Here is a 22257-nt window from a genome sequence, read left to right on the forward strand (position 1 = left end):
CTCTTAACTTTCATGCTTAAATCAATATTAAAAGATTTTTATTAAACCCTAAATTGGTTTCATAAAAAAGTTTTTGAGAGTATCTCTAGTCCCTCAGGCATTCTTATCCTCTATATATACCATTATAACAAAGATAGATGTTTAACACTATTGAAGTACAATCCCAAGTTCTGATTTTCTTTTATGATTAGTTCTTATTGTGTAAGTTAATGTTAATCTTGTCTGTGGGGTTAAAGTTATGGTTCCACAAAATGTGTTAAAAATAAAAACAACTGTTGCTAAACCAAACCAAAAAAAAAAGGACAGATGTTTAAAAAAAACAAGTTTTTATCTTTTTATATTTTTGGTTGTGAGCTTAGCCTGTAATGGCTGAGCCATCTCTCTAGCCCAAGTTTGATCTTTTTAATAACCATACAGCAAAAGACCAATTAAAATGATCAGACGTACTTGAAACAAAACTGACTCCTACCTTGTACTGCACATAGAAAAGTAAACATAAAAGTAAAATAATGAAGTTTCCCAAACTTAAAGAATGTCTCTGTGACCACAGAATAGGGTATTTTTAAATCAGTTATATATATAAAAAAAAAAAATACCACAAAGAGAAGATATTATTAAACTGGGCTACATTGAAAGTAAACTTCTGCTCATTAAAGGATATCTCAAAAGAGTAAAGTGTCAGTCCACAGAATGGAAAAGGTATGTGAAATTTATGAAGCTGATAAAAGGCTTCCATCTAGACTCTGAAGAACCTTACAACCCAGGAAGAAAAAGAACTAGGACATGGGAAGGATGTCTGAACTGCTACTTCACAACAGAAAATAACCAGTAGCCATTAAACATGCAAAGAAATGAAATGATGTGAACTGACAGCAGTCATGGCCAAAAACACAAATTAAAACCAGCAAAAGAGCCAATAATCCTACAATTAAAACTGGTTAATGGCCAGCATTAATAAGGTGAGCTACTAAAATGTTTTCTTCCATATTACCTTCTTTATCATTAAAATAATGACATTTTCATATGGGTATTATTGTAAACTGCTGATATTTACTCTCCTATATCCTTTTCTCATTGCCCTAACCCCCTAAATAGCCATTCTTCTGACTTCTGATTTCATGGCTTTACATATATTTATAATGCCTTAGTTATATTTATTTAAAATATACTTACATATTTCTATATGTTTCCGATTTTTAAAAAATTACTTGTATGTGTGTGTGTCTTTGTGTAGGAATGTCTAGCTGGAGTTACAAGCAGTTGTGAGCTGCCCAAAATGAGTGCTGGAACCTAAACTCAGGTCCTCTGCAATAGCAGAAAGTGCTCTTAACTACTGAACCATCTCTCCAGCCCCTCTATGTGTTTTATGTTGTCTTTACATATTTAACTCTATATACACTTAAATTCTGCATATAAGAGAAATCCCCTATGGAGGACAGGCTGGCCATGACCTCATTATTCAGCCTGTGGTGGTTTCCAATCTTGACCCTCCTTTACCTTTCAAGTGCTGAAATTGAAGGCACACACCACCATACCTAACTGCAAGGGGAACTCTTAAATACTGCTATGGTTAGAATTGGTACACTGACTTTGGAAAGGAAATACAAACTAGGCACTCAGAGTACTAATATATTATTTCATCCCAGACAATTCAAAACTAGGGGGATGGGGCTGATTTATAAGTCAGAAGTTAGGGGTGAATTGTGGAAGGTCCAAGTTAAAGGGGATGTGGAAAGGGGATGAGAGAGAAGTTTGTGGGTGCAAGTAATAGATATTAGTTGATCTTAGTAGTTACAGAAGATGCATTATTTGTGAAAATTCAATGGCATATGCATAGATCAAAGTAAGATCACTTTCATACATTAAAAAAAAATGTATTCCCACCAACCAACAAATCTTTACAAAAAGGATGCTAAAAGTGTAAGTCATAATGAAATCCCAGGTAGTAGTGTAAAGGTCCAAAGACAGAGAAGAAACAGAGGGAGAAGACAACATCCAGCATACCAAGGCAAACAATCATGGATCCACAGGGATCCAGACATGTTCTAAACAGCCAAGCAATTGGATCAGACTCACTCATATTATCTTCCTAGATTTCCCCTTTACAGGAGTGCTTAAGATACCTTCAAGATATAACTGAAGAATCTTTTTGTTAAAATCATTTGTACATGTCTGCATGTGTGTGTGTGTGTGTGTGTGTGTGTGTGTGTGTGAATGTGTGGATACATGTACAGGTAAGTGCAGGTGACCTCACAGAGTCCAGAAGAGAGTATCAGATCCCCTGGAGTTGGAGCTACAAGCAGTTGTGAAACATCTGATATAGATGCTGGAAATTAAACTAAGATCCCCTAGAAAAGCAGCAAATTATTTTTAACTGCTGAGCTATTTCTCCAGCCCTCATGGATCATTTTTACTCCTATCTCACTGTCTTCTGAATTTCAATACCACCTCATAAAGAAGAAAGGGTGTTTAGAATCTATATGTCATCTAGCCAGTTTGTTTCAAGTTAAACCTAAACTGAAATTAACAAACCAGTTCATACAATTATGTGTCCTCTGTACTACCTAAATAGTAAAATAGTTGTTCAAGTGGCAGAGAGGTAAGAAGTTAAAAAAAAAAAAAAGCATAAACTTTGGAAGATGTAGCCCAGTGACCAGGCAGGCACCTGCTTAACTTGTATGAAGCCCTCAGTTGGATCCCACATGAATACTAAGGAAGGAGGTGGGGAGGGCAAAAGAAAAGGAAGAGCCAAGTTCTCTACTGCTGGGATAGCTCTAGAAAAGAAATCATGATGGGTATGTAGCACACACATGATAGTAAATAGTTCATATCAGCTGATCTACTATTTAAGCTTCATGAAGAAATTACAGAATGATGGGGCAATTTAAATTCCTTAAATAAGATCAAGCATTTAAATCTTTTATCAATGAAAAACTAAAATGTTTGCTTTGGTTCAATACCCGGAAGGTTTCCATTGTAGTCCACATCTTCTATGCCACACCCCCATTTGACAAGAAGCTGCAAACAGCCCAGGCGCCCATGAAAAGCTGCATAATGCACAGGTCTCCACTCTCTCCTGTCAGTCACACTGGGATCCTAGAGGTAAAATTCACAAGAGCTCAGCTTCATGCTACATTGTATGGAAAGCAGTAAATCTGGAAGCTTGATTCAACAATTGAAAATTAGAAGCTATTTTTAAAATTATACAGCAAACATTTAATATACTAAAAAATTGACTGCACCCACTAACCTGAACGCATAAGCAATGAACTTTTCAGTGAACTGTTATAAAACAGCCTTTTAAAAAGAAAACTATCAGTCCACATGAAACGTTTTCAATGAAATTTAAGTCATTGTTTCTCAGTCCTAATCTATAAAGTTAAAAGGATGGGAATGGATTTAAATGATGTCTTATCATTCTTATTTCCTAGAAAACACTTGCACTATATTGTCTTCCATACTGGCAGTGTGCTTCTTCCCCACCTCTCTCTGTGGGGAAGTTGAAACAAGGTCTCACATTGTAGCCGAAATCCTTTTGTCTTAACCTCCAAAAAGCTGAGATTACAGGCAGGAGCCATCATACTCAGTGAAAGTTCTGTTCATTAAGAAGTTATACAACCACTGAGTACTATAAAAAATAAATATTAGGCAACTGGAGAGATGGCTCAGCAGTTAAACATAGAGAGGACCTGTGTTAGCCATATCAGCTGGCTAACATTAGCCTGTAACTATTCCAGTGAGAATCTGAGGCTTCTGGCCTCTGCAGGCATCTGTACTCACATGCACATACTCACATGCACATATTCACAGTTTAAAAATATTTTTAAAAAATAATAGATAAACATTAGAAAAAAATAAATTAAAACATGGAGAAATAAATCACTTCCTAAACTGGTGTATGAAATAGAGAGGTTTTTAAAGTATTATATTACATACACACAAATTCATAAAGACATAATACCTGGTGAAAATTTGTTTTAAAAGCTTCAGAGTCTTCCCGGTTGAGCTCTGAACCAGCAGCTAAACACATAACCTCTGAAATATTTTGTGTTAGTGTTCATTTTGGGGGAGAGACAGGGGGAGATTTGTCTTAATTACTGAATCCATGATTAAGGAAAAAAATTACTTCCCCCCCAAGTCATAGGAAGGATTTTAAAAGGATCAGATAACCAGACTACCAGCTACTAGTCCATCTACATGATCACACACTACCACTAGCTAATTAAGAAGAGAGCCCCTCACCACTCCACTTCGCAGCATTATTTGTAAAGTAAAAGAGTGTCCATGAGTGGCAGCGAGATGTACAGGAGTGCATCCACGATCATCTTGAGCTGCCAGGTTGGCTCCATTGATTATAAGAGCCTAGAAACAGAAATGGGAATAGGCATGCATGAGTATAGATGTTAAACTATGAATTCTGATAGAGTAAAGGTAAGCAATTCATGTATCTATAACAAAGCTACTATATATGATCTACAGGCAAAATACAATACATCCCTTAGATAACCCTAAAAAGGGGTTGAGGTCTTCTGTAACATTGTCAGTGGGACCTTAATTGGCTAGCTCTAAGTTCCTGGTCAATCTTCTAAGACGGTTTCATCCAAACGAGCAACAGAGCCAATTTCCATATAGGTCATTGACTATAGGGTTTCTTCCTGTATAATCGACAAATAATTAATTTCATAAATCTATCAGTCTCAATAAAAACCCAGTGATGTGCTTTCTGGATATCAACAGGTTTTAAAGTTTACAGAAAGGCAAAAGACCCAGAATAATCAAGACAATATTAAAAGAGAAAAACAAAATTGTAGGATTAACACTATCCAACTTCAAGAGTTATTTCAGAAATCAAGACAAACTGATATTGGCTAAAGAACAAACAGATATTGCAATGAAACTGAAGAAAGGAGAAAAGATAGTAAGTATAATTAAGAAAAGATTGTTAAAAATAGGTGTTAAAACAATAGAATATTCACATATAAAAATACTGAAGTAAGCACAGACCTTACAAACATTGAAAAAAAATTAACTTAGCCATGTATGTTGGCACGTACCTTTAATCCCAGCACTTTCGAGGCAGAAGCAGGAGGATCTCTGTGAGTTTGGTGCAAGTCTGGTCTACATTGTGAGTTCCAGGACAGCCAGGGCTATGTAGAGAGAGACCCTGTCTCAAAAAAAAAAAAAAAAAAAAAAAAAAAAAAAAAAAAAAGGGGGGGGGAGGAAGGAAGGAATTAATGTAAACTGGATCACACATAGAAAATACAAAACTATAATACCCCTAGAAGAAAAATCTAGATGATTGGGGGCTGGGCTACAGTTCTTTAGATACAATACCAAATGTACAATCCACAAAAGAAGAACTGATAAACTAGGCCTCAATGAAATTAAGCATCATGAATCTAAAAAGACTGGAAAGAGAATAAAAAAGACAGTTCACACAAAGAGAAAGTATTCAATATAGGTCTATTATCCAAAATTCTTACACAATAATAAAAAATTCAACTTTAACATTGGTCAGAGCTATAGATGTAGCTCGGTGGTAAATTTCTTAACTTACAGCAGACTCTGAGATCAGTCCCCTATACTACCAAAAAATGTTCAGAGCAGACACTGACCAAAGATGATAACCATATGAAAAGGCCAGTGGAGAAATGCAAATTTAAACAACAATAAAGTGCCACTATCTACTTATTAGAATAGCCAAAGTCCAGAACACTGACAGCACAAAAGCTGGCAAGGATGAGGAGCCAGAGGTTGAGTACTTTGAAAGATGGTAGGGCAGTGTCTCTTATGAAGCTAAGCACAATCTCACCATAATCTAACAATCACACACTCCTTGGGATTTAGGTAAATACCTAATAAAATTGAAACCTTAAGAAAATCTAAAAGTGAATATTTATAAGCTTTACTCATATTGCCAGGATTGGAAACAATGAAAATACCCTTTAGTGGGTGAACACTAACAAACATTCAGACAATGAAATACCAAGCTCTAAAAGAGGTTATCCCCAATCAACTGAGACTCATGGGACCTCGAAGAGATCAAGGAACCTTAGGGGGTCTGACTTAGGTCCTCTGCACATAGATTATGGCTAAGTAGCTCAGTGTTCTTATGGGGTTTGTAACAGTAGGAGCAGGGGTGTCTCTGACTCTTTTGCCTACTTGTGGGACCCTTATCTTCCTACTGGCTTGCCTTGTCCAGCCTTAATGTGATGGCATGTGCCTGACCTTGCTGTAGTTTGTTATGCCATGTTTGGTTGATGTCCTTGGGAGGTCAACTCTTGTCTGAGGGGAGATGGAGGGAGGATCTGGGGAAGGGAAGGAGGGGAAATGCAGACAGAATGTAATATATAAGAGAAGAATGAAAAAAAATTAGTAATCATAAGGTATGTTGGTGCTGTAATCCTAGAACTTGGGAGGCTGAGGCAGGAGGCTCACAAGTTCAAGCCCAGACTGCCTTACTCATCAAGAATTATCACTAAATAAGCAAATGAGCCAAGCACTATATGGTTATAAACCTGTTCAAATGCAATCTGTACATTACCAAGAGTGAGCCCCAGTGTAAACTATTGGTATCAGGTGCCACTAGAGAGTCACTGGCTGGGAAATCAATCTAACAATTTGAAATCTGTGTACCTTCTGCTCAATTTTGCTGAACCTACAGCAGCTCCAAAAATTAAAGTCTAGGGATCTGGAGAGATGACTCAGCAGTTAAGAGCACTGACTGCTCTTACAGAGGACCTGGGTTCAATTCCCAGCACCCATGTGGCAGCTCATAACTGCCTGCAACTCAAGTTCCAGGGAATCTGACACTGATGGCAAAACACCAATGCACATAAAACAAAATGACTTTTTTTAAAGTTAAAAAAATAGTACCTTTTTCTTTTTTTGGCACTGAGGATTGCACCTAGAACCTTGACCATGCTACCCCTTCATGGTAGCATGCAGCTACACACCCCAACTCCCTCCTACTTCATATTTCCTAATTATTTCTTTCTCACTCAGCATTTCCTTTTTAGTCAGTCTTTATTTACCAGTACATTATCAAAGGATTACTCTGTCATAATTCCTACCATGGGCTTTAAAAAGAATAATCTTCATGACCTTGTCTAATCTAACCAGCCAATGACAGTCATAAATGACATACTGAGTACTTACTGTGTTTTAAGGATCATGACAACACCAATGATAAAAATTATCAACTTAGGGAATCAGGACATTCTTAGGGATAGATACTCAACTGCACAAAAAAAGACTTCAATGAAGAACATACAGCATAGAACCAAAATACATATCATAAAAACTCTAAGAAGGAAGAGACCACTGTGGCACAGAAAAGAGAATCAAGGTGCAAGGAATGGCTTGAGCTAATGCTTGTTGGAAGAAACACATCGGGTAAAGCTTCACCTGACCTGATTTCCCCAGAAGTTACTATTGTATTTTCACTTTCCTCTTATTACCTACCTGCTCAAGCTAACAGCCATCACTTTAAGAGCTAAGATTTGAACAGACTTACATTGGCACAATACTAACATCTGTACCATAGCAGCAAGCTACAAAGAAGACACTCTGTACGACCATGACATCACTGAAGAAAACCCAACTCCTTCAGGTACTAAAGCATCTTCAGCCACATATCATTTATGTGGCTAGCTGGTATCAATCATTCCTTCTTTACAGCATGTGTTAGATCAAATAGAATAATGGCAGAATTCCAACAGAGCTATGATAAAGTAACTGACCTCACTAAATTGAAAAGAAAATAACAGTAACTAAAAGCATTACCTGCATACAGGCATCTTGACCCCGGATTGCAGCTATATGAGCCGCTGTCCATCCTCTTGTAGTGCCCTGTGTGGTATCAGCACCGTGCCAGAGTAGCCAGTGAAGACACTAAGAGAATAATAACATTAGCGGGTGTTATATTAGACACATTTTGTATTTTTATAACTTTTAAATTTAGTCTGTTATCATGAGATTGCTACTGTAACATGAAAAACAAACATAGATGAGTGTAAGAAAAAGGCACAAACACAGTGGCATAGCAACAAACATTGACTTCACTGTCAGTTAAGAAAAAGAAACAGAAACTATAGCAAACTGGAAGCCACATTCCTTGTCTATCAGGGACACTTGATACTAAATTATAGGCATTTCTTGCTGTGAGTGAAATAAATGCTAGTTCAATAAATATACCACTTGCTAATATTGTACAAGCCAAACAAAAGCAATCATGAGCAAGTTTCCTCAAGAGCTGCCAATTTGCAATTACTATTATCTTTTTCTGCTTTTCTTTTCTAGAGCTAGAAAGATGGCTCAGCAGTCAAGAATACTTGCTATGCAGACAGGAGTTCAGTTCCTATCACCAATGTCAGGTAGCTTACAACCACCTCTAACTTCATCTCCAGGAGAACATCCTCTTCTGGCCTCAGTCAGCACCTACATTCACATGCACTTGCACTCACACACAGGTGCACATTCATACACCTAATTAAAATGAAACTTTTTCTTTAGAGTTGTGAACTTGCAGTGTTGTCCAAAATGGCCTTGAACTCCTAGATTCAAATGACTCCCTGCATTATTCTTCTGAGTAGCTGGGAGTACATAGCTAGCATTTAACACTATGCCTAACTTCTACTACAAACCTTTAATTGGATTCAGAAACTTCCGTATCAAAACAAACATGGTTGCTGCAATGGGATTTTTAGAAAGGAAGAGCAAACAGTGAAATAAAACCTGTGAGTTTTTAAGCTAACCTAAATCTTACCTTACTACCACACCTGGAGGTCTGTGCTGCATCTGGTGTCTAATGTTTAAATACTTAACTCTGCATGTTCTACTTCTGAAAAGCATCTTTTTAAAAGAACTGACTATCTTTCACTCATTTGCACATCACTCATAACCTGTAATTTGCTAAAAGGCTTATTTATCATTTAGGTATCATTTGTCTGCCACTAAAATTAATTACCAATAAAATAAAATTTTTGTCATTTTTTAAATGTTTATTTAAACAAGCTTGGAAGTTTTGGACACTACTCTCTTTTTTGTAGTTTTTTAAATTATATTTATTCATTATTTTGTCTGCATGATTCTCATGTGCCTATATATGGAAGTCAAAGGACAATTTGTTAGAGCTAGTTCTTTCCTTACACTGTACAGTTCCTGGAACTGAGGTTGTCAAGTTTGGCAACAGGCACCTTTACTTGCTGAGCCCTCTTGCTAGCCCACGTATTTTTAAGGAGTTCAATCTGAATAATCATCACAAGTCATTCAAGTCGACAAATACTTGTGAAGAAACTACTATGTGTTAACACTGTTTAGCTCCTTGAAATTAAAGCCACTATAAACACTAATGTTGCTTTAGCATTTCTCTTGAAAAAAATATGTAATGAAACTGCTGTTACATAGGGATAATGTACGTTTTATATTACAATAAAGTACCCAAATGTCTGCTGGAATGTCTATTTTACCTTCTTACCAGGGATGCATAAGTGTTTCTGGTTCTCTACATTCTTAGCCAAGGATTGTCATTTGGGGACTTTTTACTTTCTCTTTCACCTTATTATGCGTATGTAGCTTCTCACTGTAATTTTAAGTTGCATTTCTCTAATGGCTAATGATGTTGAATCTCTCACAAGGCTCAATTACCATCAATTCTCTCTGAGAAAATGTCTATTAACATTTGCCCATTTACACATTTATTTTCTTACTGTTCACTTCTAAGTATTCCTTATTTAAACTGAATGTAACTTATAGTCAAGTATATGATTTGCAAAGTTTCTTTTCTGTGTTTATATAAATCTTTCAAGTTTTATATTTAGTTATTATCTATTTTGGAAAAATTTGGTTTCTTTGTTATTTGTTTTTGTTTGGGTTTGTTTGTTTGTAGACAGGGTTTCTTTGTGTGTAATCCTGGCTGTCCTGGAACTCACTCTTGTAGACCAGGCTGGCCTCAAACTCACAGAGATCAATCAGATCAGCCTAACTGTGACTCTCCAGTGCTGGGATTAAAGGTGTGTAACACCACTGCCTGGCTTATTTTGGATAAATTCTACATGGAGCCTCGCATGGGTCAAGGTTCACATTCATTTCACATGAATCACCAATTAGGACAACTAATAAAAATGTTATTTGAGACTGGCGAGAAGGCCCATTGATTAAGAGTACTGGTTGGTCTTGCAGAAGACACAAATTCAATTCCCAACACCCACCTGATGGTGCCCAGCCATCCACAGTTCCAATTGTTAAGAATCTAATGCTCTCTTCTAACCTCTTGGGGCACCAGGAATACACATGGTGTACAGACATATATATAGACAAAATACCCACACTTAAAATAAATCTAAAAAAAAAAATCATAAGAATTAGAAGAAAAATAGACTAAAAGATGTGATTTATTCTCCATTAAATTACATTTGAACCTTTGTCAAAAAAAAAAAAAATCAATTAGTTAAGAGCACTGTCTGCTCTTCCAGAGGACCTGGTATTAGAATCCCAGCACCCACATGGTAGCTTACAACTGTCTGGAACTCTAGTTCCAGAAGATCTGACACCCTTTTCTGACCTCTGAAGGCACTAGGCACATACATGATGCATAAACATACAGCAAGCAAAATTCCCACACATGTAAAATATTTTTAAATGTTTTTTTTTAAATTTAAAAGTCAGTACATAGCATATACCTAAGGCCCTAGCTAATCAAAAGCTTGAGGTAAAGGGGTTCCTTAAGCTCGGTAGTTTGAGGGTATAGTGAACAGGCATACTGAGATCAACCATGTTTTTTTTTAAAAAAAAAGTTGGAAAATGAACAGGGCTTCAGAAATCTTTGAAGGAAACAGTGGCTGAGACCTTCACAGAATAAATGACAAATTAACAATGTTGTCAAAATTGACCTTTTTAAGTCTGGAAATTGACAAAAGGCATGTAACAAAATATAAAGCATATATTTTTAAAAATTACTGAATCTTAGGCTGGGGATGTAGCTCAGTTGGCAGAGTTGCTTAGCATACTGACCCCCAATACTTTACACAACAGGCATGGGGCACACCTATAATCCCAGCACTTAGCAGGGAGAGGCAAGAAAATTGCAGGTTCAAGGGCTACTAGTACACAGGTTAGCCTGGGCTATGATAAACCTACCTAAAAAACAAAAAAGTAAACCAAAACATTTTACAGAAGTTGCTAGTGAGATGGCTCAGCAGTTAAGAACAGTGGCTGCTCTTTCAAAGGACCTGAGTTCAGTTCCCAGTACCCATGCCAGGTAGCTCACAACTACCTGGAACTCCAGCTCCAGATCTGACATCTTCTGCTAGTCTCCTCAGGCACATTGCACATATGTGTACATTATCACACACATGCATACATACACATATATAAAAACATATTTTGAGGGAAAAAAAATCTCAGAAAGGAAAGGGCTTCTGGTTTTAGCCAGGGCCTATAGCTTTCCCCATCCCTAGCTTCATAGTACAGATCTACTTGGTTATATAGTTCCATTTTTCTACCAGAAGGACATTTTATTTGGAGGTGAACAAGGTGAACACTAGGCTCAGGCATATTGTAGAGAAAAATTCCAACCTCCGTGACCAACAAACTGGGAAAGCAATTATCAGAAATAGTCTGAAGTCACAACTCTAATCCTTAAATCCCAGGACTCAGAAAGCAGAGGCAGATAGATATCTATGAGTCTGAGGCCAACTTGGTCTTCATAGGAAGTTCCAGGAAAGCCAGGGCTACACAGTGAGACCCTGTCTAAAACATAAGTAAATAAAATATTTTTTAAAAACTTTAAAGATGTTTTTTGTAATGGCAAAATCATAGCAAATGAGGTTTATCAGAGGCAAGATCATTGCTAATTGAAAACTTTTCCCAATACCCTGCCATAATGACATGAAATGTAGTCCACATTGGCAATTTTTGATAGTCTCTAAGGAGTCTGAAAAAAAAAAAAAGAAACACTTTAAAGATTAAATGAAAGTAATTGATGATGTTGAATGGGTATTGAAGGGACACTAGCCAGCCCTAGCATGAAACATGACTCTGGCAGGCCTTGTCCTTCTCCCCCAATTCCCTCTGCCTTGCTAAAAAAAATAAATAAATAAAAATAAAAAAAAATAAAAAATATTAGATTACATTCCTAAAGCTAGCCTCCAAGGTCTATTCCCTTAGTTGACTGAACACTTCTTCCTCCTGAGGCTGACTACCAAGATCCAGCTATCAGAGTATTAAAGTCCAGCAATCAAAGGACTCTTTGGCTACCCTAACATGCCTAATCAAAATTAAACACCTACCTATCTAAAACACCCAGTGGTCCTAATAAAAAGCTAAATGGCCAATACAAAGGCAGAAACTAGGATAGCAAGGGCTGCCAGGCAGAAGAGTATAAATAGAAGGAGAAACAAGGGAGGAGGAGCAGCAAGAGAAAAAGGAGAGGAAAACATCAGGGGCCAGCCACCCAGCTGCACAGCAAGATACTCAGTAAGAAGGAAAGAAAGGTATACAGGAATAGAAAAGGAAAAAGCCCAGAGGCAAAGATAGATGGGTTCATTTATGTTAAGAAAAGCTGGCAAACAAGCCAAGCTAAGGCCAGGCATTTATAAGTAATAATAAGACTCTGTGTGTGATTTACTTCAGAGCTAGGTGGTGGGCCCCCAAAAACCGAAAGAGTAAAGAGAAAAAGAACAAAAGAAAAAAATGCACACTTTGGGACTTTAAATTTTATGCAAAATATGAACATGAGTTCACTATCATGCTCTACAAGTTTGCCTCTCTGCTAGTCTTTAGAACCTAGTCACCATATTGTAAAGAAGCACAAACTAGCCCCAGAGAGAGAAGTCTGCAAAACATCTACTTGGAAATAAAGTACTCAGTCTCTTCCAGTACTAACCATTAATCTGAGTGAATGAGGCTTCAGGAGAGTCCAGCTTCAGCACACTAGTTCAATATTTAAGACTGAGTATAGGGCCTCAGGTACACAGGGCAGGTGCTCTGTATTGAGCTATATCCCCAGCTGTAGTCTTCAAGTCTTTAACTAAAACCCCAGTCATTATAGAGCAAAGACAATTCAACTTCTTTAGTCACTCATGAGCATTAAAAATGGCTACTTTGCCAGGTGTTGGTGGCACACACCTTTAATCCCAGCACTGGGGAGGCAGAGGCAAGTGGATCTCTGTGAGTTAGAGGGCAGCCTGGTCTACAGCAATAGTTCCAGGACAGGCACCAAAACAATACAGAGAAACCCTGTCTCAAAAAAAGAAAACAAAAAAAACGGTTACTTTACAACACTACATTTTGGGATATTTTGTTAGGAAGCCTTACTAAAAAGCACACAAATAATAGATTGAACTGAAAAGAAGATTATTTTGAGTGTCAGGCATGAAGTCTTACCCTGTACTAAATTTATAAAACTATCATTGTCAATTCATTTTAGTTTAACAGTAGATGTAGACTCTTACCTCCAAACTTCCAGAATGTGCTGCCCAATGTAAAGGGCTGAACTGATGGAGAACATCAACTTCATTGAGATTGGCTCCATGTTCCACTATGTCTGAAAGCTGCTTGACATCTCCAGCCCTCACTGCATCATGTATGCTACCAAAATGCACCTTCTTTCTGGAACCTACTGAAAAATAAAATAAAATCTCTTCAAGTATATTACAGAACTGTAAAACCAGCACTTGGGAGGCAGAGGCAGTCAGATCTCTGTGAGTTCTAGGCCAGCCTGGTCTACAGAGCTAATTCCAGGACAGGCTCCAAAGCAATACAGAGAAACCCTGTCTCAAATAAATAAATAAACAAACACACACACACACACACACACACACACACACACACACACAGCCATGGTGGTGAGTGCCTTTAATCGCAACACTTGGGAGACAGATCTCTATAATTTTGAGGCCAGCTTGGTCTATATAGTGAGTTCCAAATCAGCCAAGGCTACAAAGAAAGACCCTGTTGGAAGGAAGGGAGGGAAGGGAGGGGAGGTGAAGGGAAGGAAAAGGAAGGAAGGGGAAGGGAGGGGAGGGAAGGAAAGAGGAGGGAAGGGAAGGCAGGGGATTACCATTCTTAATCCTAACAGACAACTAAAGTCTCAGAAAAAAAAAAAAAAAAAAAACTGGCATCCTAAATCTAGAGAAACAAGCATATACAGAAAAATATAATTGAGTTCAGCTTACAGATACTGCTGGAAGCAATAAACTGCTAGAAATACTTGAATGAAAATTCTGATGACTTTCCAAGGCTCAGTATCATAGTTAGGATTCCTATTACTGTTATAAAATATCATAAGCAAAAATAACTTTGGGAGGAAAGTATTTGTTTCAGTTTACATGTCCCAATCACGATCCACCATGAAGGGAAGTCCCTCTCAGACAAAAAGAAGCCAAGCTGCAAAGAAATGGACCTGAACAGGGACATAACAAAACCAAAGATGAGATGGACAAGAGTTGAGTACATGACCCTGTCTGTGGATACCAAGGAATATAACTAAGGTTGGCAAACCTGGATAGGTGAGCATATATGGAGGAAATTCTATAGAGTTATGCTTTCCTGCATGTGTATGTTACTGTGCCTTTGTGCTATGACAGCAGTTACATGGTTCTTGCAATAGGTAGTGAGACATGCAGTTATGGCTGAGCCATCAGGATTAAGAGTGTCTGTAGGAGAAACACTAGGACTGTAATCTTTGTCTATGCAGTATGGGACAGCAAACCTGACTGACAAGGGACATGGAAATGCTCTAACACAATTAAAGGTTTAGAGGAAATTTTGCAGTCTCTGAGGAGCACACAAGCACAAGGGTCAAGATTGCCAGGTGGTGCCCAATCAGGAACTTGTTTCTGTAAAGAAGCAATTGCAACAAGAAAGGGGGATGGCAGCTAGCATCCTCCATGTTAGTCTCTGATTTGGCAAGTAAAATAAACAAGAGGATGCAATAGAGGTGTTGACTTGCCACTTAAGGTTTGGGAGCCAGAGGGAAAAGAGAGTACAGTTAGATCTGTGCTCAAAAGCCCTTCTTGGGCTCCATCAACCTGGAGCCCACCGGAAGACTCCAAGAGTGAGGAAAAGATGATAAAAGCAATAGAAGATACCCCTCAGGTCCAATCTCTAATAGAATAAAAGGGAAAATCTATAGTGCAGCGTGAAGATAGAGGCATTAATAATGGTCCATTGCAAGAAACCAAGGTAATCGGGAATATTCAGCACCTGAGCTGCTGGAACTGGGGGAAAGTCTTTAAAAAGCAATGAAAGTGCATGTCACCACCTGAATTGTGAGGCTGTGAGACATGAGAGTGAACCGGATCAGTCTGACTGCTGTGGAGGCAGAAAAACTGGGGACTATAACTCTTCTCTAACTATAACTTTCATAAGGCAAAGGCTGTGTAACTTAAGACTGTGTGAGGGAAATCAGCCCTTAATAGCCTGGCTTATTAGAGCAGTTGGGAACATTTTTTTATCTCTATCTAAAGTCCCTATAAATGTCCAGGAATTAAAAAAAAAAATAACAGACAGGCACTATTGAGGAAACTAGGAATGAGAGGAGCTATGTATGGACCTCAACTCACTGGACTAGACAGAACTATATTTATTTAATAGAACTCAGTGGCTTAGCTGAGCCCCATGGTGGGATGGAATCTTTGTGAAGGAGAGGCTCTGACACCTGGTGAGCTAGATAGATCATCATATGGGAAGAGGGGAGAAGAGTAAACAGGCAAGGTCCTATCTGAATCACCCAAAGACAAATGTGTCAAACCAGAGTTCCTAGGGGAAATACTGATAACAAGTCAACTTTCTATAGTTGTGAGTCTTTGAAACTTTTTTTTTTTTTTTTTTTTTTTTTTTTGGTTTTTCCAGACAGGGTGTCTCTGAGGCTTTGGAGCCTGTCCTGGCACTAGCTCTTGTAGACCAGGCTGATCTTGAAATTACAGAGATCCACCTGCCTCTGCCTCCAAAGTGTGAGGATTAAAGGCATACACCACCACCACCCGGCTGAGTCTTTGAAACTTAATGCAGTAGTTCTCAATCTATGGATCAAGACCCCCAAAGGGTCTCTTTCACAGGGATCGCCTAAGACCATCAGAAAACACAGATATTTACATTACAATTCACAATAGTAGCAAAATTATACTTATGAAGTAGAAACAAAAATAATTTTATGGTTGGGGGTTACCACAACATGAGGAACTGTATTAAATGGGCACAGCATATGAAGCTTTAAGGCCTGAATGGCAGTTCACCAAAGGGTTAAAGAAAGATAGGAAGGTACAGATGATCCCCACAGCACCTCTTATGAAAAAGAAGGTGTCCCAGAGTGGTAGCCACCATCGTCACTCCTTTGATGGAGAGGCCAAGGTAATCTACAAGTGAGGGCCAATGTAGAGATCTACTGGTCCCCATGAATATTCAAATTACTTTGGGGCTTTGGAAAATAGTAAAGTTCAGTTTACCTTAATTCATGACAAACCTAAAAAGTATGAGACAGTAGGCAACAGTGTATGGATATGGCAATAAGACAATACAGATAAAAGGGACTAAGCTGGTTCTTGGGTGGGGAGTTATTCCTCCCAAGACTATTCAGCATGTATTTTTCTCTATTGCAAGAAAACATTCTGGGGGTGGATACATTGGTGGGTATACCACTTTGGGGGAGTATTGCCTAAGAGTGCAAACAGTGAAGCCAGTTACAAGTAGTCAGGCAAGACAGCAACATGGAAACTTGCCCATTCTTGTATAAGGTATCAGAGGTCAAACACCCAGGGAGGGTTGCCCAGGAGCTATAGTAAAGTTACAAAACTCATTATAGAATTCGAAAGGGTAAAACAACGTGAACTCCTTCAACAGCACAATAAGGCCTGTAAAAAAGCCAGTTTGCTCCTACATGGGTGAAAAAGGACATTCCCAGAATCAAACTATTAAATAAAACCCCCAGTGCCAGGGGTGAGATATCTCCTAGTGAGTTGTTGTCCAGGGTGTTGTCCAGGGAAGCCTCTGAAGCTCCACAAACAATAAAATTTATTGCTACTACTACTGGTCAGAACTAGACAATAAGACCCTGTTGCTTCTGAAGACACAGGCTGCACATGCTTTAACTGTTAAAGCATGTGCAATAACTTTTATTGCAAGAACTTACAAAGATACGTAACATTTAGCAAATGCTGTTTGATCTGAGTAAGATGTCGGACAGACAAGTGTGTGTGTGTGTGTGTGTGTGTGTGTGTGTGTGTGTACATGTGGAAAAGCTCAAATAAGGCAATACAGGGAATCTGTTTGATCTGAGTAAGATGTCGGACAGACAAGTAAGTGTGTGTGTGTGTGTGTGTGTGTGTGTGTGTGTGTGTGTGTGTGTGTGTGTGTGTACACATGTGGAAAAGCTCAAATAAGGCAATACAGGGAATCCATAAAAATAAAGGGAAAAGGAGGCATGGCAATAGAGAATGAGTGCGCCAGCAGGAGATCGGGCTGATGCCCCTGAAGTAGGAAAAGTTTTGAGGCCAAAACAAGGGATAACAACAAAAGTGACTCACATGAATCTGCAGTCTCCCTAGAGGACTTGGAGGGGCCTGAATTGGTCACATCAGGCATGGTACAGTCCTTCGCCCTCGGACTTGGACTCTGGGGAGGAGTGGAGCCCAGGCCCCTACTGCTGCGTCGATCTTCACTTGCTCCCATGCATGGGTCACTGCTGCTGCAGCAACTGGACTCCTCGTCGCTGGCGCGGGGCCCACGATCCTCCCTTCTCTCCCAAGAGCCCCTGAAGCGGGAATATTCTTCGCTTTCTCTCTCCCAGAAGCCACTGAGGCGGCGGCTGGAGTCTTCACTTATGCTCACCCTAGAGGAGTCACTGGCCTCATAGCCTCCCCAAGAACTACTGGGGCAGTGGCTGCCATCCACGCTTGCTCCTTCACAAGAACCGCTGTGGTCGTCACTGCCTTTGTCCTCCGAGTCGCTGGTTCGGGGCCCTCGGGCTTCAGGGCCGCCCACCCAGATGTCTTCGCTGGCAGCTGCACTCGAGTTGCAGGGATTCCGGCCCACGTCGCTGCCGCGTTGGCCGCTGTCACCCCTCACAGCCACCCATGGGCTGCTCTGCCGGTGGCCATCGTGAACCCTGACTTTCTCCTCAGAGACACCGCGGTGCTGGCCTAGGTCTTCACTTGCTCTTCTCGAGTCCCTGCGGGAGAAGCCGCCGTTCTCACCTACTTTTCCAGAGGAGATCCTGGAGCGGCGGTCACCTTCTTCGAGGTTTCTTTCTCCGGGGCTGAGCCGACAGGATCCCTGCTCTTCCACCACCCTCTCCCTGGACCCGGCGCCGAGGTAGCCGTGCGGGCCACGGATCGCACATGCGCGGCGGCTGGCGCGGAGGCCGCAGTCTTCGCTCTCCTGTACCCGCGGGTGGCTGTGGCGACGGCCGCCGTCCGCGGGAACGCCCTCCTCAGAGTGGTTTTCCAGCGTCTCAGTCCCCGCAGCCTGGAGGAAAGGGGTGGTGGGGCTGTCGCCTTGGAAACAAGTACACTTCCGGTGTGCGGTCACTTCCGTATCCCTTATGCTTGCTTGCGTCACTTCCCGCTTCCTTCCTTTCACCTTTTTCGAGGCTTCGTCTGAGGAAAGCCGCAGGACACTAGGTACCGAGTGGTTTTCAATGGGTTTTTGTTTTATTCCGTTTTGTATTGTTTGCTCAGCCTCACGAGAGCCTATCGAGGCCTGCCTCTGGATCACCGCATCGTGGATCTCGCCCCCCAATGGAGGTCTCAGGACTGCGGTTCGCGTAGCTGACCTGTGTGCCGCTCCTGAGGGGCCTTTTCGTCCTTGGCAAGCCTGGTATACTATTTCAGTGCTGGTTTGCAGGAAAATCTGTTTTTACCCGATGGCTTTGCAAATAGAGAAAAATGCCTAAAGGGGACGGTATTAGGTGCGGTCCCTGCCATTGTTGAGTGCATGCTCGGTGTCTGGCTCGCTTGTTATGTGTCATCCCCGGTCGACACATTCGAGATACAGTAGTTTGCTAAAGCCAAACAGCAGCTAAGTTCTAAAAACAGCAGTCGTTAGTCAGAAGACGACTCCAGTCCTACTTTAAATGCAACGTTTCTTTCACTCTGACATTTTTTTAAGTGAACCAACGCGTTCCAACAACGTTGCTCAACATGTTTCTTCCCGTTCAGTTCTACGAATGTGTGCAAATTTTGTGCTAGCCGCTGAGAATATAAAAACTGTAAGCGGTGTCCATATAGCTTGCAATTCTCAGGTTGGTTGTTTGGGTTTTGTTTTTTTTGTTTTGTTTTGTTTTTGTTTGTTTGTTTGTTTGTTTTGTTTTTTTTTTCCGGAGCTGAGGACCGAACCCAGGGCCTTGTGCTGCTAGGCAAACACCCTACCACTGAGCCAAATCTCCAACCCTCAGTTGGATATTTCTTGTATGTTTGACTTGTCACACATGTCAAGAGTAATGAGTTGGGGTCCTCTAAAAGAACTTTTACATTTCTCTGTCTCTGAATATGTATGTTGTTTGCCCTCCAGAAACTATTCTGCCCTCCTCGTTCTCTCCTTGGTTATGTTCTCTGATCCCATTTGGAAAATATCTGACCATTTACCTTCTCTATTGAGGTAAATTGATTTTCTTTACCATAGCTTTTTAGTAGTAGTTAACTGACATTTCTTGAGTTTATATGACCAGTCTAACATTGTATTCAATGTTCCAGACATTTTTCTACTTATTTTTAAAAGCATCATACTGCTTGTGGATACACAGTAAGTAGTAAATACCTACATTAGTTTTTTTCTACTACATCCTTGATTTTTTTTGGTTTGTTTTTGCACATTCCTCTCAACACCTGATTTCCCCAAGCCTTTACTAGATTATATCACACATTGTAATCACCTACTTAACATTTGGTTTTCACCCCCTCCCTGAGAAGGTGAACCTTTTAGAAGGTAAGCATTCAGTCTTCAACATCTGGGTGTTCTGGCATCTAGGATATTCAAGAGAAGAGCTGCTCAGCAGCTACTGTGTTAAGTGTGGGTTGGTCTGATTGTCTGGTAAGTGAACTGATAAGCTGCAAACAAAGTTTCTTCACTGTTGGAAGGGAATATGAGATTAGTCATGCCAGTCTAATTTTTTCCTTTCTCTCTTTAGAACCTGGGCACTTGAGACCTTTTAGAACCTGGGCACTTGAGACCTTTTTCGTGACAGGTATTTATTGAATTACATATGTGAAACCAGTGCCTATGACAACTGAACTGAAATAATTTTAAACCTAATCTGTATTGTGTTTATTTCTTACAGATGAAGAAACAGGTCACAATTGATCAGGATGACGTTAGTAGGACTTGGGGATTTGGAACCTACTATGACTAAACTAACAAAGTGGTTATAACTACCTCAAATAGTAAAAGCTCAATTTCTGGGCTGTGCTATATAGAATAGATAAGCCTACACAATGGACACAGCAAATCTGAGAAACAGAAGAAGAGAAAACAGTGTTGGAAACAGATATAGAGGTTTGCCAAAAAAAAAAAAATCAAATGATTTTACACAACCTATACTAAATAGTTTGGCAAATTGACTTTTATAAATTTAGGAAAATACAGATATCCAAAAGCTGTCTCAAGAATTTTATAATCATAAAAGAATATCCCAAAGTAATCTGTCCTTGGCAAATATCACCAGGGGAAAAGTAGGACAGAATGTTTGCCAGACATGAAGCTAACATAATCATAATTCAAAACTTTGAATATAAATTACCTATGAATCAGTGACAATGTAAAGTTTTCTAAATACCTTGCTCAGATAGAGAACTACAGTCACTGTAGCACTTTACAGTTAGAGTAAGGAATGTCCATAAGAGAATGGCTAAGTAAGCTTTACTACATTTATAAGATGGTGTACAGAGACAAGATGATGATTCAGCCTATAAAAAGTGCTTAATGACCTGTGTTGGATCCCTGAAAACACAATGGTGGGAGAGAAGTGACTGCTGCAAGTTCTCCCCTGACCTGTACACATGCTATGGCACATATGCACACATTCTCCAACGATGTAAACACACTCAGAATACTTTTGTTAAAGGAATGAAAAATAGTAAAAAAAAAAAAAAAATACTGGTAGACATGCAATCTACGGGCATTAATTAATGGTATAATGCATTGGAGAACAAAATAGACAAAATGCCTGTAGTCTCACTTCATTTTTTAAAAATTAATCTTAGGAAATTTTTGAAAAAACCTGTACCAAATTGAGTGATTCCATTATAGACTACAAAAATGAGGCATGGAAATATAAAATGTAATATAAAAAGATGCTATCATATAAACAGAAGATAGTTTTAAAAGTAATGGTCCACAATTAAGCTAAGGAAAAGCACATTGGTTTTGGCAAAGTCATTGGTACAGCAGTTTCAATAAAACTATCAAGATACAAAATCGGGTTGCATAGGATTTCAAGGTAAGTTGGCAGTAAAATCTGTTTCTCAACTGAAGCAAGAGAAGTTCATACTGGAGTGGACATATCAACATTCCAGAGACTAGGAATTGGTTTTAGACAGGAAACTATAGTTCTAGTTTGTAATGGTTAGTTATCTACACCTGGTTTGTTTTTAATTGTTTTCAAACATTTATTTGTATGGGATTTTTGTCTGTGCATCACAGTGTGCCTGGTGCCTTCATAAACAAGAGGAGAAAATTGAAACCCTGGGGTCTAGAGCTGCCATGTTGATGCTAGGGTTCAAACTAGAGACCTCAAGAAGAGCAGCCAGTGTTCTTAACTGTTGAGCCATTTCTAGCTCTCAGGTCTGTTTCTCTAAAGTGAGATAAGACAAGTAAGTGATTGTCCTATAAATCAGCCCTAGGTATTATTCCAGAGAGTGGGACCAGCTTAGGGCAACTTGATTTTGACAACTATTTGTATTCCTTTGTTTTCGTGTGCTCGTAAACATTTTAAAAGTAAGACATTTCGCTATTTTGCCCAAACTCTCTAGACCATTGAAGCCTGTTCTGCCCATGCACTCAAGACACACCTCTCCCTTTAATGCTCTCCACTATGTCCTTGCCTTGGATGTCCTATGGATAATTTTTGGCTCTTAATTTACTCTGTTTGCTGAGTAACATTCTGCTCAAGAAACTGACCCTGTTTTGAATTAGAGAACTACCATCATAATAATTGAGGCTATTTTTCCTTAATTTTACATTATTCTGTGGGTGGAGTAGAGGATCATGCATGCTGCAGTGCTCATGTGGAAGTCGGAGAACAACTTGTGGGAACCCTTCCAT

At 39.4% G+C, this 22257-nt stretch overlaps 1 protein-coding gene and 1 non-coding gene across 5 annotated transcripts in view; one reads left to right on the forward strand and one right to left on the reverse strand.

The window, feature by feature from the left end:
• Ankrd42 (ankyrin repeat domain 42) overlaps window positions 1–18480 on the reverse strand; it is a 43791-nt gene extending 25311 nt beyond the window's left edge. For 2 of the 4 annotated variants that reach the window (XM_051192250.1, XM_051192248.1), the window contains exons 1-5: window positions 17526–18480; window positions 13455–13618; window positions 7786–7893; window positions 4243–4362; window positions 2961–3096 (exon numbers count right to left, since the gene is read on the reverse strand). In XM_051192250.1, coding sequence (XP_051048207.1) covers window positions 2961–3096; window positions 4243–4362; window positions 7786–7893; window positions 13455–13618; window positions 17526–17670 — 673 coding nt within the window. In that variant the 5' untranslated portion in view covers window positions 17671–18480. Of the gene's footprint in view, window positions 1–2960; window positions 3097–4242; window positions 4363–7785; window positions 7894–13454; window positions 13622–17525 lie in introns of all 4 variants that reach the window. The other 2 variants (XM_051192249.1, XM_051192247.1) reach the window with 1 other exon arrangement.
• Window positions 11795–11935, forward strand: LOC127228983 (U4 spliceosomal RNA). Its single transcript, XR_007835077.1, has one exon. It is a non-coding gene; the product is annotated as a U4 spliceosomal RNA (small nuclear RNA).
• Window positions 18481–22257: the final 3777 nt, after the last annotated feature.

This window comes from Phodopus roborovskii, unplaced genomic scaffold (genome assembly GCF_943737965.1).
Source record: "Phodopus roborovskii unplaced genomic scaffold, PHOROB, whole genome shotgun sequence".
In the NCBI taxonomy this organism is placed as follows: Eukaryota; Metazoa; Chordata; class Mammalia; order Rodentia; family Cricetidae; genus Phodopus; species Phodopus roborovskii.